Source organism: Castor canadensis, chromosome 11 (assembly GCF_047511655.1).
Source record: "Castor canadensis chromosome 11, mCasCan1.hap1v2, whole genome shotgun sequence".
Lineage (NCBI taxonomy): Eukaryota > Metazoa > Chordata > Mammalia > Rodentia > Castoridae > Castor > Castor canadensis.
In genome coordinates this window covers 2,680,942-2,696,768 of record NC_133396.1, presented here as the reverse complement: position 1 = coordinate 2,696,768, position 15,827 = coordinate 2,680,942, and the positions used below count along the sequence as shown (strand labels likewise).

Sequence of the window (15,827 nt, the reverse complement as noted above, 5' to 3'; positions counted from 1 at the left end):
ATCTGCTTTGGGTCCATCTCCATCCATATTTTTATTGGTCTTACTGAATCACGACACAGAAAAGTGCACAAGTAACACGCACGGGAGCCCGTGGATTTTTTCCTGTGTGGTTTTTCGCTTTTGCTTTACTGACAATATTCAAGTCCACCTTCTCCAACAACATGAATCTTCATTTCTGCGTGACATTTGGTCATGAACGTTTGGCAGTTCTCTCGCTGGACACCTCAGGCTGTCTCTAGGCTTTGAATATTGTGAGTCGCTCAGCGCTGAGCACCCTTGTTTACAAATCTTTGTCCACACTTCTGAGGATAAATCACAAAAGCCCAAGTCCTGGGTCAAAGGGTGTGAGTGTTGTCAACATACCTGAGCCTTCTGCCCCTGCAGAACACAGCTGGACGGGACCTTGCGGTTGACTTTCACCTACATGACTTGGGTTCCCCACACCCATGACATGGCCTGGGCTGTGGTTGGAGGTCCTTTTGTCCTTGGGAAAACTACTCCTTCCTTGAAGTTTTTTCTTCTTCCTCTTCCCATGGTGTGACCCCCTCTGGAGTGTCCTGTCTTGGGTGGGGTCCTGAGGAGGACCCCCAGAGGCTGCATCAGGCTTTGGACACATGCCCGCAGGGGCAGACTAAGCGGTCTAAGGAGGACGGGGCCCCTGAGTTTCTGGGTTCCTGCCATCAAGTGTGTCAACCACAGCCTGGGGATGGATTGCCTTGCTTTCTCACCTCCACTTATGTGATCCCAGCCCAGGCTCTTCTAGTCCTGTTCTTCTGGGGGAGGGACGTAAGGGGTCCTGCCCCAGCCTCAGCAGTTAAGGGTATGAGTCCCACTCCTGTGTGATTCTCGGCCTCAGCCTTCACCTGGCAGGGACCACAGGGTGGCTTAGTCCCAGGCCTGACACCTGACACCTGGGGAGGCTCAAGGTGCTTCTATCTCAGCCACCACTGTTGTCAGGAGAAGACACAGCTGGCCACTTACCTGGCCGCTGACTACTGGCCTGATTGTTCCAAGAAAGCGGGGGACACAGGGCTGGAACCAGCTAATCAGGAGCATCATCCAGCTGGCTCTCCTTGGGACTTCCCAATTCCCTTGGGAGGGAGGGAAGGCAGCAAAAGCATGTGTCCTGGGTACTTTTGAGAACCTAATGACCATGGTGGGTGTGAAGTAGCCTGCCTGCCCTTGTTGTGGCACAGCAGAAGCTGGTCCTCAGGCCCCTGGGTCCCTAAGTCCCCGCCCTACTTCTCTTTCCCAGGCGGCCAGAGGCCGGGCTTGTACTACCACCTCAGTCCAGCAGAGGGTGGTAAAGAGTCTTAGACCAACAAGTCCCTCTATGACCAGGATTTGCCAACAGACACAGTGGGGACACAGTTCAAAAGCCCTGTGAGCTGGTGGCAGATGGGTCAGGGTAGGGCCACACCTGGAGGAAGAGCAGAGGGTGGATGGGCTGGAGCTGTGGTCCAGAGGGAAGATGGGCAGTAAACTCAGGGATGGGGCAGATGTTCAAAGGAGCCCAGGGTGGTCTACATAGGACACATGCAGCCAGGGACTGGAGGAGGTGGCACGTTCTGGCTGGCCCAGCTGGTGACAGGAAGCCAGTGATCTGGAAATTGAAAGGGCTCAGGAAGTTGAACCCCATAGGGGACAAGCAGGAAGAGGGGACAGTGAGCCCCTACGGGGACCTAGGTCTCAGGATGATCTTGAAAAAAGAGGAGATGAGGGGCAGGCTTGGCCAGAGGTGACTGGAGGTGCTAGAAGCTCTGTCCATGAGGTCTGGGTTTCACAAGCAGTGGGAATGGAAGGCATGGACCTGGCAGGGGGCACAGGAAGGGAAGCTGAGGACCCCAGAAGGCCTGGGATGGTGGAACCTGAGCCACAAGAGAGCTGGTGGCAGGAGCCGATGGGCAGTGAATAACCAAGACGCCACAGAGCCAGGCCAGCGGAGAGGACTCATCCCTGAGCTGACAGCCTCCACTGGCTCCAGAGCCAGTGCAGCAACCTGGGGCCCAATTCTCACACCTGTCCCCTTCATAGGAAGGGCTCTGAGAGCCCACCAAGAAGGCAGGGAGGGAGGCTGACAGGGCAGCAGTGGGCACTGAGCGGCCCCAGAGTGCTCTCCACAGTAGGGTGTTCCCTATCCAGGACGGGGCCCAGCTTTTCAGTAAAATGGAATGACATACACCCTGTGAAATACAAGGCAGAATCATAGTCACACCATTCTTTAGAATAGGATTGTTTACAGCTGAGCCTGGGGGGCAAACGCTTGTAATCCCAGCACTTGGAGAGGCAGGAGTACATATCCAAAGCCAGTCTGGGCTACATATCCAGTCCCTGCCTCAAAAAACCAAAAACAAAAGGAGTATTTATAATGGATTGTGAAGTCAAGGAGGGCAACCAACTTGTACAACAGCCTTGGCCAGCAACTAGGTGCTCAGTAATTGTTCATCTGTTATGTCTCCTCCATGCTGGAGAGGGAACCCAGGGCCCCGCACATGCCAGGCAAGCGCTGTACCACTGATCCGCACAACCAGGCCCCTCAATTAGGAATTGCTAAAGGCAGGAGCCATCCTCCAGCAGCGCCCACCTCAACACCGTGTCACAGTTCAACAGGATATTGCACAAACATGAAACCGAATAAGCCTGGCATGATGGTTCATGCCTGTAATCCCAGCTAGCTCCCTGGGAGACTCCCTCCTTCTCTGGGATAGAGGGGGAGAAATGTTCAGAAGTGTTTCCTTCCACCCACCTAGGTGACACATCTTTCCAAAATCAACGGTGACATCGCTCAGACCACCCTGGACATCACCAACACCAGCTGCAGGATGGACATGCATCACAAGATACTGGCCGAGCTGGACCAGGAGGTGAAGAGAGTGAACGAGCTCATCACCAACAGTGAGAACGAGATCGCCAGGCGCACCATTCTGATCGAGCGCAAGCAAGGCCTCATCAACCTCTCCAACAAGCAGCTGGAGCAGATGGTCTCCGAGCTGGGGGTGAGGCACAGCCAGGGACAGGGATCTCCAGCTAGCTTGGTGTCTGGGGGCAAGGGGAATCTGAGCCCTCTGCAGCTCACAGAGGCTGGGCACAGTGGCTCACACCTGTATTCCCAGGTGTGAAGGTAGTCATCAGGAGGATCTTGGTTTGAGGCCAGCCCAGATGAAAAGCTATAGGGACCCCCCCCACACACACACACACACTTCAGCAAATAAGCCGAGCGTGGTAGTGTGCATCTGTAATCCCAGCTGCTCAGGAAGGCATGCTAAGCATCATGGTCTAAGGACTACTCTGGGCAAAAATGAAAGGCCTTATCTGAGAAATAACTTAAAAGCAAAAAAGGGGTTGGTGACATGGCTCAAGTGGTAGAGTGCCTGCCTGGCAAGCACAAGGCCCTGAGCTCAAAACTCTCAACACTACCAAAAAAAAAAAAAAGAAGTGAGCTCCTCCCAAAAAATCACCCCTTTATCTCCCTCCTCATTTCATACGTGAAGTGGCTCCCGTGCATGTGCATGAGGTCAGCACACGGTTCCCTGCTCAGAGCCAGAGGGGACAGGGTTTAGGGCTGCAGGCCTTCCGTCTCTGTCACAGCTACCCAGCTCTGCCTCCTATGTAGCCAAAAAGGGGCTGTCATCTGGCTGTGTCCACTATGACGCTGCTTACGGCCCCTGGAATTTCAATGCCATGTCGTTTGCACCAGAGCACCAAGTCTTCCTTTGACCTTTCTAATGGCTGCTGCTGAGCCAGACAGACGGATGGTGGCTTGGATTTGACCTCTATTCTCTACTCTAGACCAAGGGGTCTTACGAGTTTGAGGCTCAATGTCCTACACACGCCCAAGCCCTGTAACCTAAGGACCCCACTACAGGAGGGGGGTCCTTGGTAGATGGGGGACACTATGATACAGAGCTCCCTTTGGGCTTTGAAAGTCACAAAACCCAGTAGACCCAATGAAGGAAGCCCCTGGCCTTGGTGGTCTGCTGGAAGCAGACAGTGTTCAGAGCTCCTATGGATGGCAGAGGGGCCACGAGCGCCTCTTAGGGCTTAGACTCCTGCCCTTGGAACCAGTGAACAGATGAGGGGCTCTAGCCCTCCCAAGAGCAAATGCCCGACCTCTGCAACCCACCCAAAGAGACCTCTGAACCCCTGCTGAATATCCTTTTTAGGGGGAAGAAGTTGGGCCCCTGGAACTGGAAATCAAAAGGCTGACCAAGCTGTCAGATGAACATAACACCAAGGTGACTCAGGCCCAGGTGACCTGGCTCCGCCTGCAGCAGGAACTGGTCAAAGTCACACAGGAGCACGAGGAGCAGGCGACATCCCTGGACATGCTCAAGAAGGAGCTCCATGTCCTGGAGCAGAAGAAACTGCGCATCGACAGTGAGGACGGACGGGCGGGCGGGCGGAGGACCGCGTGGGGCTGCCCGCTATCCCAGGCCCATCTCACTGTCGATGCTGTGTTCTGTCTCTGCCCCGAGCTTGGCCAAGCCGGCTGAAGGCAAAGGGCCTGCTTTCCCCAGAGGCTCACAGTGTCCCTGTCCCCATGTCAGGGGAGGGGGAGCCCGGCCATCAGCCCCATGCACCGCCCCCACCAAGCACAGGGTCCTTGTAGTTCTCACAAAGGACCAGGCTTTGCAACACAGCACCATGGAGAGACCTATCCGCCCTCCAACCTGGCAGGGGGACTGATTTGGACAGGAGCCCCAGAAGGAAAGGGTGGGAGGGAGCAATGAGGGGAGGGAGGCACCATTGCCGGTTGCCATCATGGCCAGGCCATCCCTGTGTCCCTGTTCTCTGGGCAGACAAGATCGAGCAGGAGAAGAGGGAGCAGAAGGAGGTCAGCCGCCACATGAAAGATCTGGGCAACGACCTGAAGAAACTCAACTTACTAATGAGCAAGAACCGGTGCAGCACCGAGGAGCTGCAGCAGGACAACCTGGTGGCCGAGACTGAGTTCATGCGCGTGCTGCAGGTCAGTGACACCCCCCCCGTCCCCCCCACCCCGATCCCCTCAGCTACTCCGACCCCAGCACAGGGCAATAGAGGGCCAGCTCACACATGGGCACGAATGTCCTTGATTTGGGTGTCTGTCCGAGGATATAACTTCCATTCGAGTCGCTTGCAGAGCCGACTCTCAGCCTTGCCATCCCTGATGGGACTTGGAGGCCACAGCCCCAGTGTCCATGCCTCCAAGCGCCTCCCAAACCTCCTCCCCATTCCTACAGGCCGAGGAGAGGGAGACCCTCCAGATGCAGGAGAAACTGAGCCAGCTGCAGGAGGAGAAGACAGCACTCCTCAACAGCCTGGTGGAGGCAGAGTGAGTCCCAGGCTCCAGATGTCACTGTGCCCATGGCATGTCTCTCGGGCATCCTCAAGGATCCCAAGCAGCCCTCAGCCACACCGGCTGCCACTGGAAATTCAGGATTTTCTTTGGAAAAAACTTTTCAAAATACACATTGTGTGCTGGGCACTGATGGCTCCTGCCTGTAATCCTAGCTGCTTGGGAGGTAGAGATCAGGAGGATGATGTTTTGAGGCCAGCCCGGGCCAAAAAAAAAAAAAGTGAGTAAGACCCTATCTCAGAAATACCCAGCACAAAAAAAAAAAAAAGGGCTGGTGGAGTGGCTCAAGTGGTAAAGCGCCTGCCTCGCAAGCGTGAGGCCCTGAGTTCAAATTCCAGTGCTGCCAAAAAAACAAAAAAGCTATAAATGTTGTGTGACTGTGTCTGGCTATGACCGTAGCACATACACCCTACCCTGCACTTTAAACTGCAACAAAGCACACAAAGAAAAGGGAAATTTTCTTCCTGTGCTAGAAACCCACCAAATAGATGTCTGTATTTCTCATTTCATTTTGTGTTTTGCAAGAATGTCCCCCTTTGAAGCGGTTTTGGGTTTCTGCAGTGTCTTTGGGTGGGCACCGTGGGCGCCATGGCTGACCGCCGAGCCCCGGGAGGGAATGGATCGCAAAGGGACGGTGTGCTCTGTGGCTCCACATGCTACGCAAAATTCCGTCTGGGACAGTGCTCTGGGGCCTGTGTCCTTGATGACGTTTTAACAGCTTTGTGACTGAAGGATTGTTAGGGCTTTTGACTTCTTCTTAAACCCGCTTTGATCAATTCCATGTAGTTTTCTCCATTCCGAAAGTTGCACGTCCAAGTTGTCGCCCTATCTCCCAGTCTCTCCCTCCTTCCTCTCAGTTCTTCCCTCTTCCTCTTCTCTCCCCCCGGCACACCCAAGGCCTGTCTAGTTCCAGGGCTGGCAAGCCTTTTCTGGAAGCCAGCGTAAAGATTTGGGGGCTTGGTGAGTGTCACAGGCTCTGCCATCGCGTCAGGCCCAAGGGGACGCTGACTTCTCCAGTGCTGACGCCGCCTCTCCCGCCTCCACAGACACCAGCTCATGCTTTGGGAGAAAAAAATCCAACTGGCCAAAGAGATGCGCGCCTCAGTGGATTCTGAGACCGGCCAGACGGAGATCCGGGCGATGAAGGCAGAGATCCACCGGATGAAGGTGAGCAGCCTCCCACCACCCCCGCCTCAGCTCCGGCCACGCCAAGGCCCTGGCTCCCTGACCTCCCATGGGAACCCTGGCCGGTGGCACTGGGTGAGATTCCTGCTCCTACAGGGTGACCCATGCTCTAGCCCAGTAGAGGCCACACGTCGTCCCCTGGCTGCCTCTCACGTCAGGGCCTGTCCAACTTTTGTCCGTACCGCACAGAAGTCATCACAGAACACACAAGGACGTGTGCATCATTTCATGAATGCTGTCTTATCCTCACCCTGAGAAATCTAGGCCCTCAGGTCCTTTCTTTATTTCTTTACTTTTGGTGGCGCTGGTTTTGAGCTCAGGGCTCACCCTTGCTAAGCAGGCGCTCTACCACTTGAGCCACCCCACCAGGCCTAACCCCCTCCAATAGTTTAAAATGCTGCTCGTGACCCTGAATTTCACAGCTCACTAATGAGGTGCATCCCACTGTGGACAAGCAGATTCCCATATGATGACAGGGTTCAGAGAGCACCCCGAGTCATCCCTCACACACGGCAAGCCTTCACTGTCTTTCAAAAGCAATTAAATCACACTTGATCGTCGAGTTTAGGGTTCAGGGCCTTCAGGATAAAAGTAAAATCAGTTGTTAATAAAGTAAGTGTGACATCATTTTTAAGATGCCATTTTGGATACAAACTCCTGGCTGCTGAGTTATTTCTTCAGACCAGATGCATATGCAGGGCTGGAAGTAGAGCGCCCCTCCTCCTCCTCCTCTCCACTCTGTCCCCCTCCCTCCCTGGCAAACCTCTGTAAGCCAGGGTAAAGGTTTGGGGATCATGACCCTCACTGGCTCCAATGCCATGTGAGGCCCTAGGAGACGCTGGCTGCTCCAGCACTGAAGTCCAGTGTGAAATGTTGCTGATAATGTTTTAATGCTCCATTTAATTGAGTTTTCACAGCACAGAAGCCACATGTCTGCTGCATAGAGAACCAGCTCCCTGCCCTGGGACAGAAAGAAAGTCCAGGGGTTCCTCTCTGTCCTCCCCCTGTGGCCCTGCTCATCAGGGTGGCTGTGTCAGTCCCAAGAGGTCAGGGGCCCTCCCAACCTCTGAGATCTGACCTGTGCTGCACAGGGGGCTTGGATTCCTCTGCCTTCTGGGTTTTCTCCTTACCGAAAACAGTAGACAGACAGCTGTATGCCCTGTGACAATGACAACACAGACATCAGCCCACGCTTCCTCAGTTGCAGACACTCAGGAGACACATCACATGTTACTGACACACCAGCTGTTCTGCCACCAGAACTGTGTATTAGTCAGTTAATACACAGTTTATTAGGGTTTCCAACCTTATGTGACCACAACCCCTACCTGGTCCCTGCACACTTCCCAAACCTACAGGATCAACAAAGTCCCTAAGACCGTCACCTGAGCCACTGACGCCCAGACTGTTTCTTAACTGATGTTGGACACATTAGTGGTTTATGAGAAAGGCTGGGTAAATCCCGACTGGCTGTGGCCCACCGTGGTCTAGCTCGGTGTCTAAACTCCCTCCACCTGTGAGGGACGGAGACCCTACTGTCTTGCCAACATCCAAGACCTGCTTCTGTCCCTAAGTTCCCACTAAGCTGTGCTTTGTGCCATCCTGGGTCTGAACACCACTTTCAGCCATTTCCGGGCTCCTTCTGCCTTTGGTGGCCGGTCCTCACACACAGGGGCGGCTTTCCCTTAACAATGAGGGCTCTCCAGAGAAACAGCCCCAATAGGACTTATATTCAATCAAACACCGCATAACAGCCGTTCAGTCAGCAATGGGATGCGTACACGACAATGGCCCTTCAAGAGAGCACATTGCCCAGGGAAGCCATCTCGGGTTGTGTTTGCTCACTCCATGATATTCAAACACTGACCAAGGCACCCAGTGCTGCTGTCTCAGGACCGCCCCTGTTGGCATGACGTGACAAAAAAGGAGTGTGTGTGGTGGGGGGTTCGTGATGGGAATGGGCTCATGTGATTCTAGAGGCTGGCAAGTCCTGCAGGTGCAGACCCAGGACGACAGAGGCTAGAACTCAGCCAAGAAGGCGCCAGTGACGTTAATTCCTCAGACAACGCCTTAATCCCAGAAAAGAAAGAATTCCGCTCTGCCACCCTTTTGTTCTGCTCGAACCCTCAACACATTGAATGATGCCGCCCCCCCTTGGCATTGTCACTCTACTCACTCAAATGTCGGTCTCTTCTAAAAACTTCCTCCCAGACACACCCAGAAATGATGTCTTACCAGCTAGCTGGGCAGCCCTGGGCCCAGTCAAGTTCGCATAAAATTAGCTGTCAATGGGGGCTGGTGGAGTGGTTCAATTGGTAAGAGCGCCTGCCTAGCAAGTGGAGGCCCCGAGTTCAAACCCCGGTGCCACAAAAGAAAAAAAATTAGCCATCAAACAATGTTGCAGTAAGACCCCTAAGCACCCTTTCTTCCTTTTCTCTCCTCCCTGTACTGTATTTCCAGTGGTGGGCTTACTGTAAACCCTTGACTGTCATAGGGCCTGTCAGATCCCTTTCCACAAGTCACACGATGGCACTTTTGTCCCACCATCCCCTCAGTTCTGGGCATTATCAGTCTGTCAGTATTTATTTCTTGCCTGTTTTTTTCTTCTAGGTCAGTTTTACTGAGGCAAAACTTACATACGAGGAAACGCGCTAATTTTAAGCGTCCAGTTCAATGTAGGCACACACCAGTGACACCATGGCCACGGTCCAGACTCTGTGAAACACCGTGTGATTCAGAAAGTTCCCTGTGGCCCTGCAGTGTATCCTCTAACAGCCCAACCCCAACTCCAGTCTACAGACCCTCCACCATGCTTTCCTCACTGTTACCATCTTACAGAACCACAGCCTACTTGTCACAGCCAAGAAATTAACCTTGGTACAACACTGCTAACCAAACCACCGTCTCTGGCCAAGCCCCGAGTCCCCTCAACAATGTGCTTTTTCTGTTTCGGGTGCAACCAGACCATCCCCGGCCATCTCCCCTCTTTCCCCATTTGTCTACGTTCTTTACAGGAAAATACAAACCATTTCCACCAATGCATGGTCCTCACTGTGTCCCTGCCAGTTCAGTGGACGGTGTCATCAAGGAGGCAAACCAGGGCATGTGGGGTGGCTGCTCTCCTAGCAGGCCCCACTCAGCCCCTCCGTCCTGCACCCCCCAGGTCAAGTATGCACAGCTGATGAAGCAGCAGGAGAAAATGATTCACGACATGGAGGTGGCCGTGGCCCGCAGAGAGACCATCGTGACCCAGGCTGAGGGGCAGGGCAAGACGAGCAAGAAGGTCTTCACCCGGACCGACTTCCACCACAAGCAGGTTGAGCTGCGACGGAAAATCCGGGACACGCACCAGGTGGGTGGCAGTGAGAAAAGACATGACCCAAGGAATGTTCTGGAAAGGGGCTCCTGCTCAGGCTCCAGGTCCATCACTGGACAAGGGGCACTGCACAGGTATGTGCTGCTGTCCCCCTCGCACGTGGTCAGAGTGCATTCGCACCCACACTGGCTGGCCTCGGGAACCTGTCCTGCCTCGTCACATAGCCTCTGGGGCCAGGAAACTGGCTGTGTGAGAATGGTCACCCTACCTGCCCTGGCTTGTCTTCCTCTGAGCTGTCAGGGGCACAGTGAGGGCTACAAGGAGCCTGGGGGCAGCAGACACTGGATCACAGCCCCCAGGCTATGGGGAAACTCCAGTGCCCACCCACCCTGTCCCTATCACCGAGTCTTCCCGTGGGTGCTGCTGTGTCAAAGCTGTGACTGGGGGTGTGGAAGGGAAGCCAGCTTTGAAACCAGACAGACTAATTTGTCCTGCACTGGTGATGGAAGCCACTTCACCCTCTGAGATGAAAAGGGGACACAGAACTGTGCTGGGTCCTGCTGGGTGACGATGCAGGGCCTCCCAAGCGCCCCCACCTGGTGCTGTCTAGGGCCTGTCGCTGGGGGTCGGCTGGGTTTAGAAAAGTGTCCACACCAGAAGGGTGCTGCCTGGGGCTGGAGGCAGCTGTGTACCAGCTGCTGTCTGCTTCAGAGAAATGGCCTCCGGGAAGCGTGTGAGCCACACATCGAGGACTCCACGTGGAGGCTGGAAACAGGCTGATGGGAGTGTAGTGGGCCCCCAAGAGGGCCTGCATTTCTGTATGCCTGGCTGCACCCACTGGGCATGGAGTGGGTGCCCCTGCCTGGAAGGAGGCAAGCAATACCGCCCCCCTAGTGATCCCTAGTTTGGCTCAGGGCCACACTTCCCTGATGACAAGCCTGTACTTCCTGTCTGCCAGTGTGGGGAGGGTAGGCAAAGAAACCATCGACAAGGTAGCAGAAGGGTTAAATGCAACAGCAGCCATGCCTGTGCACAGTGTAGCTGCCCTGGGGACACTTGAGAACATGGCTTCTGAATCCCACTCTTCCACTCACGACCTGGGCATGTTGTCTTGCCAACACAGTGACCTGTGATAGGGAACTCCACATCACAGTCACCAGAGGACTAAATAGAGAGCCTTGGGGTCGCCCCTGTAGGAGCCGGGCATGATGGGGCAAGCCTATAATCCCAGCACGCAGGAGGCTGAAGCGGAAGGACCCAGAGTTCCCATAGGGCATGTACTATATAGGGAAAGGTCAGCCAGAGCGAGCTGTTCACGGGAAACTGCTAGAAGCTTCCAGAGAGAAGTGGCAGTGTATCCTTTCTGCCCTCCTTTGCTGCAGCGGCCCCTCCTGGTCCCATGTCTGATCTCTCTTCTTGCCATACACGAGGCCACGGTGCCCCACCAGGACCTCCGCCTCTCCAGGCAGCACCCAGTCCCCCTGCCCCCTGGACTACACCCAGCACGACCTCCACCATGTGTGCACAAATGGGGTCTTTACCCAAAGCTCCCCCACGCCCCAGCCAGACCCCGTGAGCCACTGTCTTTTCCTCACCGTCCCCTGGGCCACACGTCACCCACCAGACACTGCCAGATCTGTCTCTAGACCCTGTGGCTTCCCTGAGGGGTGCCCAGCCTTGCCCCTGCGGCACCCTCCCTGCTGCAGTCTCCTGAAGGACCGTGTCCTTCTGGGGCTCTTCAGAGGAGCCCCCAGCCCTCTGCTGGCCACTGCACTCCTGCCCTTTGCTTCCTCATGCTCTCCAGATGCCCTGGGCCCCTGCCCTGGCTTGCAGCGGCTGTCGTCATGCTCCCGCACGCAGACCCTGTGAAGACAGACTTGCCACCACGGGAGGACATCCTGGAGCTGCTCAGCCCCTCCCCAAGTCTTCCACAAAGCCACGGCCTCCTGAGTCTGCAGTGGGGGCTGGCAGGCCCTGGCGTCTGCGGGTGGTGGGGGTGCTCCCCTCAGGCAACTGTGGGGTGCCTCCCCGGAGTGAGTGTCCACAAGCACTTGGCCAGTCCTCAGCTCACTGCTTGTCTGTCCACTGAGTGACCAGGATGCAGGGGCCCAGCAGGTCTGTTTATCTCCTAGGCCACCGAGGAGTGCACCAAGACCGTCTCAGAGCTGGAAGAAAATCAAAAGGTCCTGAGCAGCTCCCTGCTGGAGAAGCAGGAAAATCTGGTGGCCATGCAGAGTGCCGCTGACAAGCTTGAAGACGACGTCAGCCAGCTCATAGCCCTTAAGCAACAGGTAAAGGTCCCGGAGGTCACGGAGGCTGAGGCACCTTGGCAGAGGATGTGCCACACCAGGAGACGCCTGTGTCTTCCCTGCCCCTCCAGAGCCAGGCTTCCCAGGGTCCAGTTGAGCCCAGGCTGATGACAGCATCAACAGCTGCTCACGTTTTTTGTGGCTTTGTGATTTGTTCATTCAACAAATACCAGTCGCTATCTATGACAGGCCAACACTGTTTTGGGTACGAGGGCCATGGTATTGAACAAAAAAGACAAAAATCCTTGCCCTTCTCGAGTTGCCTTCCTGGGCAAGAGGTCAGGGCATTAGGGTGGTGTGGGGGACTGAGATTTTTGAGTGAGGTGGTCCAGGAAGACCACATGGGAAAGGAGAGAGACAGAACTTGAGTGGAGACTTGAAGGAGGTGTGGAAGGAAGCCACGGAGACAGAAGGGGCTCTGGGCCTGAGGTGACTTGGGATCCAGCAGGATTCCCCAGGCTCTGGGGCTGCCTGGTGTCCAGGAGGGTTAAGGGTGGACTGAGGAGGCTGCCTGAGACTCCCACAGCACTTCAGGAGCACGATGCACACAGACCAGGGTGGCCACCCAGAAGGGCCACTCAGTTCTGCATATGATTCAGAAATCACCCTGTTACCAGAATCAGTGGCACTCCATGGAGGAGATCTCCAAAAGGGAGGAGGCCTCTGCTGGCCCTTGGGTACTGAGTTCGTGATGCTATTGCAAAAAAGAATTTTAGGACACATTGAGGGTAGAGACCAAGAAAATTTGTTAGTAAAGCAAAGCAAAGGAAAGACTGAAACTCAATGCACAACCCAGACATGGGTATGGACATGTCTGATAACAGGTGCAACGAGTGCTCTAACATCAGGGGTATTTAAGGTGAAAAGTGGATGGGGATTTGGCTTGAATTTACCTTAGGAAAAGGCAAATTGTTCTGACACCCGTATGATTAGTTGTTTTGCTGTTATACTGCTTTATCAGTTGGACCCAAAGATTTGAAGGTTGGCCCACTGCCTGCGTGGGTGTGCTGCGTGAACCTAAGAGTGGCAGGGAATGAGAAATAAGACACACACAGACAGAAAACAGAAAACAGAAAGCTGGGGATGGGAGGGCTGCACGTTCCTGATGGGAAACGTGGGCGCCTACCTGAGCCAGTGTTTATTTTATAGGTCAGTACAAGGAAAAGACTCAGGTAAAAATGAAGCTTTAACAATTCTTGATGCAAGGTGAAAGGAATGAGGTCTGGTGGGCTAATTTTCCTAAGGCTAATGAAGCTTAATTACAACACATCTGTTCTGGAGTCATCAAGCACACAGGACACCTTGTCTAAGGTGTTGATTAATCTGGCATCAGGGAGTCTCCTGACAGTTCTGGTACTTTATCTGGTTTTGCATCAGGGGGTGGTATGCAGACACAGCAGGCTGTGTTCTTCAAGGAGATGTGAGAACAAAGGTCAAGAATGAGAGTAGGAGAGACTGTGCAAACTCCTACCATGGAGAGGCTGTGCAAACTCCACTATTTCCCAGCCCAGGGTTCATGCCTGGTCCCCAACAGCCCACTCATTAAATACGGGTCACTATGATTAGATGTCTGAGCATCCCTTTAAAGCCTGGGTCCTGTCAGATGCTCCTTCAGGACAGGTGTCCGTCCTTGAGATAAGTATTTTTCTTTGTGGACACTTTTTGTGCCCAGAGGAGTCATTTTCCTGAGTTCTTCCTCAGGATAAGTGTCTTAAAGACAGCCTTGCTTGGTTCCCAGAGAGCAGTAATTATTTCTGGGCAAACGAGTGAGGTCAAGGTGAGAGAGCTGTTCCCCGCCCCTTTCTTTTCTTTTTAGTAAATGTTGCAGCTTGTTAGAGGAGTACGAGGCTTAAAGCAAAGAAAGCAGTATCTACACACTTTTAGTTGAGCTGTTCATTAGTGCAGTACTTATTTGTGAATTCCTGGCTGCTGTTCCCCACGCCTCAGTTTTCCTGCTCTGTCCTGCCTCAAGCCCGGTGCGTGACAGACTGTGGTGTGAGCGTCAGGGAATATCAAGTGTGACTCCAAGGTTTCAGCCTCGTCAACCAAGTCAGGAATGGGCTGGACAAACAGCAATGCCAAAATGTCTCCCTGTGATGGATGCATGAGGCTCCTGCCGGGTGGAGCTGTCTCCTCCCCCTGCATTGGATTTGGAGACTCCACCATCCACGCCAGACTCAGTTCTCCTCTGCCATTGCCTCCGGTCTGAGCTGGGGTAGGGAGGGTTCCTCCTGGTTTGCACAGCCTGACACGGGGTCTCCTCCCACCCAGAACCTTTCCGAGATTGTGGTCCTGCAGTCTCGCCTCAAGCACCTGGAGGCGGTGACAGAGGGGAGGTACGTGTTCCTGCTCCGCTCGGAGAAGTCCCTGCTTGCGGAACGCAGGCGCCTAGAGGACCGGCTGGCCCGGATCAGCACAATCCTCGCCCACGTGCAGGCAGAGTATCCCCAGTTCCAGGAGGCCCTGCACAAGATCAGCCAGAAGGTCACCAGCAAGCTTGAGTCACTGGGGCCATCCTAGAGAGCCGGGCCCCCAGCTGCCCAGGCCTGGCCCCAATTGTCATTGGAATCATTCTGTCTTCCTCCAAGCCACATGTGACCTCAGAATGACACTGCGAGAGTCACGGAGAGGCCAGCCCATAAGAATTTGTTTTTTGCCACTCGGCAGTTCACATCAAGGATATGACCCAGCCTTGGTGAACCTGCCGTTTTCAGGGGCATCACCTGTAAGTGCAAACCCACAGTCCCTCCCCATCCCCTTGGCTTGTGGGTCCAAGAAGAATCAGCTCCTGGCAGCTCCCCAGCTGCAGGTTCTCCCAGCAACACTGCCTTGGCCAGGCCCAGTGTCCTTGGCGAGTGAGGGAAAGGGGGCCCCATGGGAACCAGGATCGGGACTGGCAGCGGCCTTGGAAGCTGCTGCTCTCTTCAGAGCCTCTGCTAGGGCACATCTGAACCCCACAAGCCCCCTTCTTTTCAGTCTTCCCCATCCCACTCCCAGGGGTTCGGGCCCTTCTCCTGCCCCTGCCCTGCAGTGTGCATGAGCTCAGATCCCCAGGCAGCAGATGGAAGTGCAGGGCTTCAGCAGTGCCACGTCCACTCATCCTCCCACCTCCAGTCAGCCCAGCACTCCCTCCCTCACCCTGGGCTTCTGATAACCAATTGCTCAGAAAAGGGTTCTGTGAAGTAATTTTGTCAAACTTTACAACAGAATTAAAAGAAACTTTCTGAACGTGGGAGAAAGGCATTAATATTCCGGAACATTGCAGAAATACAGAAACTACAGAGGGGGCCAGGGAGGTCTCAATTCCCCCACCCAGAGGCAACCACTGACCGTGTTTGGGCGTCTCTCCTTCCTTTTTTTTTCAATGTACACATTCTACCTAACAAGTTAAGGCTGTCGTGTATTGTTTTTGTATCTCCTGCCCGAAAGTTTTCTCATTTTTTTTGGTTTTGTTTTGTTTTGTTTTGTTTGCTTTTGAGACAGAGTCTCTCTATGTAGCCCAGGCTAGCCTGAAACTCATCCTCCTGCTAAGTGCTTGGATTACAGGCATGTGCTACCATGCCCAGTGTCATTTAATGTTTCCACGATCGCTGGTTTTCTGGCTTCTCACATGTTTTGACTATTCGCTTATGGACTCCATGTAAGTTATGCAGCAAATGTAAAGAGCTTTCGGATTTGG

The 15,827-nt window shown here is 54.2% G+C and overlaps 1 protein-coding gene across 3 annotated transcripts in view; it reads left to right on the top strand.

Annotated features, from left to right (window-relative positions):
- Ccdc40 (coiled-coil domain 40 molecular ruler complex subunit) overlaps positions 1–15,730 on the top strand; it is a 48,579-nt gene extending 32,849 nt beyond the window's left edge. Inside the window, exons 13-20 of one of the 3 annotated variants that reach the window (XM_074044956.1) lie at positions 2,751–2,996; positions 4,164–4,377; positions 4,800–4,969; positions 5,223–5,314; positions 6,385–6,505; positions 9,687–9,875; positions 11,972–12,130; positions 14,420–15,730. In XM_074044956.1, coding sequence (XP_073901057.1) covers positions 2,751–2,996; positions 4,164–4,377; positions 4,800–4,969; positions 5,223–5,314; positions 6,385–6,505; positions 9,687–9,875; positions 11,972–12,130; positions 14,420–14,668 — 1,440 coding nt within the window. In that variant the 3' untranslated portion in view covers positions 14,669–15,730. Of the gene's footprint in view, positions 1–2,750; positions 2,997–4,163; positions 4,378–4,799; positions 4,970–5,222; positions 5,315–6,384; positions 6,506–9,686; positions 9,876–11,971; positions 12,131–14,095; positions 14,237–14,419 lie in introns of those variants that run through there. The other 2 variants (XM_074044957.1, XM_074044958.1) reach the window with 2 other exon arrangements.
- Positions 15,731–15,827: the final 97 nt, after the last annotated feature.